Source organism: Pelodiscus sinensis, chromosome 5, assembly GCF_049634645.1.
Source record: "Pelodiscus sinensis isolate JC-2024 chromosome 5, ASM4963464v1, whole genome shotgun sequence".
Classification (NCBI taxonomy): Eukaryota; Metazoa; Chordata; order Testudines; family Trionychidae; genus Pelodiscus; species Pelodiscus sinensis.
Window position 1 is genome coordinate 323655 of NC_134715.1, and position 8790 is coordinate 332444.

At 46.8% G+C, this 8790-nt stretch overlaps 1 protein-coding gene across 3 annotated transcripts in view; it reads left to right on the forward strand.

The window, feature by feature from the left end:
• TNKS (tankyrase) overlaps positions 1–8242 on the forward strand; it is a 127355-nt gene extending 119113 nt beyond the window's left edge. For all 3 annotated transcript variants that reach the window (XM_075929204.1, XM_075929203.1, XM_075929205.1), the window contains 3 exons: positions 1752–1938; positions 2749–2905; positions 5709–8242. In XM_075929204.1, the coding sequence (XP_075785319.1) occupies positions 1752–1938; positions 2749–2905; positions 5709–5795 (431 nt within the window). In that variant the 3' untranslated portion in view covers positions 5796–8242. The remainder of the gene's footprint in view (positions 1–1751; positions 1939–2748; positions 2906–5708) is intronic.
• Positions 8243–8790: the final 548 nt, after the last annotated feature.

The window sequence follows — 8790 nt, forward strand, 5'->3', positions numbered from 1 at the left end:
GGAAACGAAATTTGGCCAAACGATACTCTCGGTCACACACTCTGAAGCTCCTGCTTCCTAACACGACCTCTGCTTCGTAATCACCTATGGTGGGGCACCCACGGGGGCGCCCCTCAAAGAAGGGAAGGTTACTCACCTGTGCAATAACTGGAGTTCTTCAAGATGGTTGTCCCTGTGGGTGCTCTACCACCCACCCTCCTCCCTGCTTCGGACTAACGTGTCCGGGTCAGAGAAGGAACAGAGGCCGGCCGGCTGCACATGCAGAGTAGCTGCCTCAGTTCACTCGTGCCAGCCCTCTGCGAGTGCTGCCAGCCACGGGCATTGCTACCACCAATCTCCAATCAGAGGTGCAGCACCCACGGGGACAACCATCTCAAAGAACTCCAGTTACTGCACGGGTGAGTAACCTTCCCTTCACCAAACAAGCAACAACTGGGCAAGCCACTGTTCCCCAGTAGGTTCTGCAGTCATTCAGCTGCTGAAAGACTCTCTGCTCTCAACTCTAGAAGGTTGATGTGAAGAAACTGCTCTTGGAGTGACTGTTTCGTTGCACACAGGTCCAAGGGATCCACAGCTTCCAGCCAGAGGCACTCAGGATGGCTCTTCAGGTGTGTTATTTCATGACGGGAGTCTGGGCATATTCAGCCTCCTCCCAGAGGGCTACCTGCTCTACAAGATCACAGTCTAGTTCCATGGCAGGACTTAAGCATGTTCCAGTCGTTGAGATTTGCAGACCTTCGACCTATGTCGACTTTCTCCAACAATTGTTCCTGCTGCTAGCTCGGATGCTGCGGTTGGCAGTGCAGTTCTGCCTGTCTCATAGTTCCCCCTCAGGACTAGTGCTTGGCGGGCACTAGAAGTGGAGCAGCCGTATGGACCGTACCTGAAAAAGGAGCAGTTATTCACCATGTGCAGTATTGTGTTCGTTGAGAGGTGCCCTGCACCCTCCTCCTCTCCGCAGTAAGAAGGAACTGTGGGTGGTTTGCCTGAGCAGCTCCCCTGTGTCCTTGTGACAGGGCACAAGGGGGTAAGGACCTGCATGAGCTGATCAGGCATTGCTACTGACATTTTTTGATCAGAGGCATGAGGGTGCAGGCATAGCTGCTGTGGAGCCCACAGAGACCCGCACCCACTCATTGCACACGGTTTTCAGGCCTGCTAGTTCTTCGTTGCGCTGGATTCAGTGCAAGGCACTTTGCTGGACCTCATGGCAGCCCTGCAGACCTTGAGTTGCCGTGAGGGAGGGACGTCAGAGAATGGAGGCACCATGCCTGAGTAGGTCAGGAGCCAGAAAAGATGGGAATTTAAAGGAGGACCCCAAAAGACTCGAGATGCCCAGCAATGCTTGCAAACCACAACTGCCTGAATGGCTTAAACTGCACAAGCCCCAGTACAAGTCAGTTTTGTGTAGCAAAACGCATTGTCAGGATCATGATACAAAAGCTGCCTGTCTCGGGTAGAGTGAACTGCTGAAGGATCTTTGGCAAGATAAATTGCACTGCAATTAGAGTGGGGAAAAGACATTTAATGAGATTTAATAAAAGACTAACCAATATCAGGAGTCCAATGTAGGGTTGTGGTACGTAATGATAAATCCCATGCGCTGCAACACCGTGTCAGATATCACCTCTTGAGCTGACTGTATTTTTAATTTGCATGTTACACACAGACCCCAGTGAGAGTCTCCAGTAAGTCTGGTCTCCAGCCTGTCTTCACAAGAGCTAACCCTTTTGTGTGTCCCTCTGTTCTAGGGTCCCCTTTTATCAATGCCATAATTCACAAAGGGTTTGATGAAAGGCATGCGTACATTGGAGGGATGTTTGGAGCTGGAATTTACTTTGCAGAGAACTCCTCGAAAAGTAACCAGTATGTGTATGGCATTGGGGGAGGGACTGGCTGCCCAACACACAAAGACAGATCCTGTTACATCTGTCACAGGTAAGTTTTCAGTGGGTTTGTGTACAGGGGAAAGGCACCCTTTGTCTCCTGTATACTTCGAAGGTCTGGCGTGGAATGGGCTGCAGAGACAGACTAGCCATGCAGGCTTGGGCGTGGCACAGAAATTTAGGGGTTTTACACTGTGCCACGGCTGAACAGAAAGAGAGATAAATGCGGCAAGGCCTGAAAAGGCTTTGAAAATTACATCTAGACGTGGAGTTGAGAGGAAATATAAATAAAGAGAAAGGCAGCTTATGAATAAAGCTTGAAATATCAGGATTGAAACTGAGTGAATCATAAATAATAGTGATTGGATGCCGAGCAGTCTGTAAAGTTGCTTATGCCTTCAGGTGTAGTGTCTTATGCTGGCAGAACAAAACTGGATTTATTGCTCTTAACCTAAGAGCAGGGCAAATATTCATGGGTTTTGTGTATGTCGTGTATGCACAGGCTCTGCGTGGGGTTCGTAAGCTAGTGGCCTTGGCCTTTCTCCCTTTCTGAATCAGTCTTGGGAGAGAAGGATTTGAGCTGCCTGCAATGGCACAGCTTAAAATAAATTCTAAAGGAAATCTTCGCAGGCTGCATTTCACCAGACACATGTCCACATGCACCACTTTTCTGAAGCTTTTCCTTTCTTTCGTGTGTTTTGTTTTAAAAAACGTGTTCTTAATTTCCTTTTGTAAAGGCTCAGGGAATTGGATTTTGAGAACTTAAGCATGTTCCTGCATTTTGAAATCACCCGTAAGGGTTACAGTAGTCGTCCGCTCCCAGGAAGATTTGTTTTAAGTGCTGTATTTGTTTTTCTCTTAGACAAATGCTGTTCTGTAGAGTCACACTTGGAAAATCCTTTCTGCAGTTCAGTACTATGAAAATGGCCCATGCCCCTCCTGGACACCATTCTGTCATTGGCAGGCCCAGTGTGAATGGACTTGCATATGCTGAATACGTGATCTACAGAGGAGAGCAGGTATGTGGATCATAAATAGGGCCCCTCATTTTCATTTATTCATTTCATTTTCATTGGAGTTAAATTGCCAGGAAAAATTATTAGCATTTATTACCAAAAGAGCAAAACCATGAAAATCAGTGCCAGAAAATGGTTAATCTTTCTGGGCAAATATTGGGATTTATTTTGGTGAATTCAAAGACCGAAAAAAAGTGTTCAGTAGCTTAATGCTTTGAATTCCGTTCATCAACATGGTTTGCTACAGAACTAAAACAGAACTCAACACACAGTGCCACCTCTGTTTACAATATTTTTCTAATCCTGAAAGAAAACTTAATTTAAATAAACTATTTCCTGTTGTAGATTTATAAACGTTAGCCTATAAATATTTACATGTAATGATTGAGCCACACCATTTGTAGAACGTCCATCTCAGCTTCATCCTTTTCTTGGGTTTGGAGGGTTTTTAAATTTTCACATATTTTGTTGTGTTCTGAAACATTCTGATGCATACTCCTGTGGGGTGTGTCCTTCCCCCCTCCCCCCCATTTTACTGTATTAAATCTTTAAACTGTTGCTTGCTAGCAGCTCAGTGTGCGCACATGGTGGGTGTGAGATTCATCAGTACGTTCAGATGCACACACTTGAGAGCTTGTGTGTGTGGCTCTTCTAGACTAACACATAGGTGTAGCTCAACAGGCAGCTTTGCATGTGCACACAGACTGAGGTGGTAATAGAATATGTAGTTCTCATGCAATGGGTTGTATTTTCCTAATTAAATGAGTTTATTTGAATGATACAAAGGCAGGGTGAAAATCTTAACAGAATTAATAATACTTTGTGTGAAATCCAGGAATTTTTCAGTAAAAATTAGTTTGAAGTGAAATCAAGGGAGCTTAATTACATGGTATGCACGTGTAGTCAGTGTGTTCCACGCCAGGGACAGACACTAGTGCTGTGTGCTTGTCTGATAACAGTCCAAAGAGTTCCCCAGTTACGTACAGGTCAGTGCCCCACAACAAGTCTTTTGAATCCAGATCCCCAGCTGGTGTAAATCCGCTTAGCTCCTGTCAGTTTTCATGGTGCTACGCAGTTCTGCACAGACGAGAGTCTGGCCTCTGTGTAAGTATCCCTGTCTGGTACTGCTGGATACGGGCTTCTCAGAGTACATGACTGGCCTTGTAGTGACAGCAGAGGGCACTGACTGGCCCTGGCCCTGGCACGGGGCACTGACTGGCCCTGGCACGGGGCACTGACTGGCCCGGCCCTGGCACGGGGCACTGACTGGCCCGGCCCTGGCACGGGGCACTGACTGGCCCGGCCCTGGCACGGGGCACTGACTGGCCCGGCCCTGGCACGGGGCACTGACCGGCCCTGGCTCTGGCAGCACAGACAGCCGAATGTTGAAGGCGTTTCTGGCAGGCAGTGGGGGCAGCCGTGTCTCTTACTCCACAGGCACCCTTAGGAGCAGGTGAGCTGTTGCTGCACAGTAGCCCGTTGCCGTGCAGACAGGGAGCAGGGCGCAAGGGGCTCTTCCCTTTGTGTCCGCGTGTGTCATGTTCCAGACTCGGTCTGGATGAAGTGGGATGAGAGAAGCCGTTTGCCAGGGGAGTGGTCACGGTGAGCAGCGGCAGGACACTTGTCCCCACAGTGGTCTCAGAGGAAACCTGCCGCCCTAGAACGCCATCTCTTGGTCTGGAGCCAGCCATGCCATGGGGGCTGGCACGGCAGGGAAGCTGTGTGCTCAGCACCCTGCCCGTAGTGACTATCCTCTGCGAGTGTTGGCAGGTCACAGCCAGCACTGCCTAGGGCTCCCGGACTCTGTTATGCTCTTGGGAGAAGTACAGCAGCAGCTTTCCTTACCCTGGTGCTCGCTCGGGGAGAGACGCTGTCTACGGTGTGCTGGGGGGCCATTCACCCATGCCATGGGAACGCCCACATGAAGCAAAACCCTTTTCATTTCAGGGGCCCTGAATGTGTAAACATTTGGACCATGAGTACGTTAGCACTCAGGCCCACAGCGCGGAACACAGGAAACCTGGCTCTTTCAGTTCTGTGTCCACGGGCGTAAGCATGTGGCTCTGCTGCTGCTTCCCTTCTCCAGAGAGCTGGCACTATGGCAGGGGAGCTGGGGCAGCGGTTACACAGAACAGCCTGTACTGATCTGCCCCCATACAAAGCACAGCGAGAGCGCGGCGGGGAGGGGGAAGACGTTAATACTAAAACCTCAGTGTGACCCTAACTGACGGGTGCTGCCCTCAGCCTGACCTCTTGTGTAGGGGGGTCCGCACTCAGCAGTGGGAGCTCCTGAGCAGGTGTCAGAGGAATCACAAGACTCAGGGGCAGAGGCAGGCTGTGGTCAGACCCGTGAGCAGAGCTAGTACCGGGCAGGAGCCGGGGCAGAGGCAGGCTGTGGTCAGAGCGGAGGGCAGAGCTGGAACCAGGACAGAGGCAGGCTGTGGTCAGACCAGCACTCTGGGGACAAGTCTGGTGTTGCAGCAGGCCAAAGTCTGTGTGATTGCCCAGACAACTTCTTGTGGCAGCCCCTGAGGGTAGGGGAGGTGGCCACTCAGAGGGCCATGGGGTATTGTCACTCTGGCTGCCTTGGGTGGTGCTTCCTGCTGCAGCTCCCCTCCAGAGTGCTCCCTGGTGTAGCTCTGCATGGCCTCCTGGGGGCTCTGCAAGGATCACAGCTGTCCCAGGCACGGCACACCCAGGTACCTCTGTAGTACTTCAGCAGTGCAAAACCGGCCAAGGCAGAAGCAGTAACGTGCCGTCCGTACCCTTATGGAAAGCAATGGTCTGTTTCTCTGCTTGTTTTCAGGCTTACCCAGAGTATCTCATTACATACCAGATTATGAAACCAGAAGCTCCGTCACAGACTGCGACAGCAGCAGAGCAGAAGACCTAGTAACTGTGGAGTGGTGAAGCAAGGTCGGATTTAATTCTTGGACTGGATGGCATTTTGTTTCTGAATACCAATATCGTATAAAATTCTTGACAACCTGGAAAGAAGCTGTATGTCTTTTCTAAAGCATTGCTATATTGACAAGGGTAATAGGAGTAACTGACACATACTCAACTGCTACTGTTCCTTTTGAGGAAATGTTTACAAGGGATTGCCTTTTTACAACATATCTCAGGCTCATTCTCACTGCAGTTACCAAGTGTAAAACAGCATTGCATTGATCTAGACTTTGGGAACATTATGCTACTAGTAGAAAACGCTACCAGTACAACTCCATATCTTAAATTTTCACACACTACTGTTCTAATGTTTATTTACAGATAAATTGAATTAAACACATAATTTCTTTTCAGCACACACAGTTCAACTTATTGTTGAAAGAGATCTTAGTCAACTATTTATTTTACTTCTTTTGTATTGTGAACTTGAGCCAGAACCTTCTTAAAGATATTTTGCACAAAGTCGAGTTGACTAAAATCATTAACAATGCAATATGAGTTTCTTATCCAAGAAGGGACTAGGTCCAATTCTTCAGCGTAGGGGGGGTTTTGCACTTTTATGAGCAAATGTTGCTACAGGCATAACCGTAGGGTGTAAACCAATCAAATTTCAGTTTGCTGCTTACGCTGTCAGGTTTCTAGGGAGAGTGTTAGTGAGCTTTGTGCACTTCGTAAAGTGCTTCTTGTGCTTGGTAGCACTTCATGAAGAGGTCAGTTTCCTCTGCTGACTCCAATAAAAATATCACAGTGTGACTGAAAGGTTAAGAAGATGCTATAAAGTACAATGCAGACTGTGAAATGTTTTCAGGCGACAGCGGCATATGATTCAATAGGAGCAGCTCCGTGAGGGGATGGAAATTAGTGGATAAATAGCCAGAAGATTTGTGTGCATGATATAAATTCTGGTTCCTGAAAGACACCCAGCAGCTGGCTATTGTAAAGCAACAAGAATGGATTACGGTATGTTGGGTTCAGGTTGTATCTTCATGCGCAACATCGCAATTGAAGCACAGGGGTGATGTACAAAACAGATACAAACATTTATTCCTATCAGCGTATAATTGGTGTTAACCATCAATTAGTAGGGACTGGGGTTTATCTGAGAACAAAGCCAGGCGTTGTCCTTTCTAATCATCTCCCTACAACTTTCGGTGTGTGTTGTCAGAATGGGGAGGGTAACTCTCTCAAGCACTGCTTAGCGTAATACAACACAGTGTCCTATGTCCAATACAGAAGGCATACATTTGACAAAAACAACATCTTGACTTCCTTTTACAACTTTAACGTTGGAAAGGAGGAGGAAGTTGAAAATCAAACCATTTTAAAACTCTTTTTGAATAGGCTGTATCACCGAGGGACATGGCAGCATTTGTTATGCAGTGACTTTGGAAAATGTGTGTCTGAGAGAGCTATACTTTTTACGAGTGCATAACCGCCAGCCATATTACACTGCACGTGTTACGACTCTTGCATTAATGCATTTTACCTCCAGAAAGTATTGAAATGATAGCTTAGTGTATTGCATTTAGTTTACAAAATAAAATAGTCTATCTGCAGATAGGATTTGGAGAAATCTGCTGATAAAATAAGCCAAAAAAAAATCTGGGCAGAGATTTCAATATAAAAAGACACAATTCTGCTAAAAGATTTTTGTGGAGAACAAATTTGACCACTTGTAAAATTAGTTATTTGAGGCAGCCTTGTTGAATTGCTAATCCTCTTTTGCAGTATCCCGAGAAAAAGATTAGAAGCAACATTTCCAGTAAGCATCAAACTTTCCTTTGTTTTGCTTAAGTCTCCTGTGCTGGCACTGGACATATGGTTCTGAGTTTGGGTTTGCGAGTTCATTTAATACACTACGTCAGCCCAAACCAGAAGGAAGAGACAGCTGTCCTTTTAATTAAATTTCATTGACTCCAGTTGGGTGTTTGTGTTTGGCTACTTGTTTAATAGTGTTAGAATTCAAATGATAACAACTAGGCTTTGAAGTTTTGTACTCAGTTAGGGGACTTTTTATTTTATTTTTATTTTAGTTAATCAGGGGTTGCGGATGTGCCATCTGCAGTAGTTTCAGATAGCTGTTAAAATGCATATTACCTGCCATCCCTTGTTAGACATAGTTTTAAATGGTAACACAGTTGTGCATCTTAGTTAAGCAACACAGTTAACATGGGTGTAGATGTTCAAAGCTTTACAGCTTTTAAAACAACTCTAGGCCTGATTCTGATGATGTTTGTTATTTCCGATGTACTAATTGAACTAATGGTTGCTCTAGGTTTCAGCTGGAGCTCTAAACGTCTAGAGGACAAAAATGTGGTCCGGTATCTTTTAACTGCCAGTGTTATGTATCTGATGTTCTGTGCAGAGTAAAGGTGCTATGTGAGGAAACCATTTGCAGTGGTTTTTGTCTTGTAATCCCTTGATTGTGTAACTCTTCACGGCCAAAAGTTGAAGAAAGCACGTGGCTAGTGCACCTACTGAAACTCATTCTCATCTCACAAGAGCCTGGTCCTGTTCTTGCCAGAAGAATGGGGGGTAGATCCTTAGCTGCTGTTCGCTGTCCAAGCTTCACTGATGGCACTTGGCAGTTGAGGATCTATCCCCAAATGTCCCACCCTCAGAACTGCTTTCTGGAGAGTAAGTCCTGAAACAGCTCACCACGTTCCTGGTGGAGGAGCCAAATGCTAGGACTGGTCAGAGAAGCTGAGCAACTTAATTTCATGTCTCTCAATTCTTTAAAACAGCATCCAGGTGCCTGGGCCTCAAATGTGGCCCAAGCACACACATCTTTCATCTCCACACAGCCCTACCAATGAGAATCCTCGCTGCTCCAGGATATGGCTGCAGATGTCTCCATGTCAGTATGTTTGTGTCTCAGCACACCCAGACCACTGCCCTTCTGAACTTCTGGCACCCCATGGGGGCATGTTAGAAATTCA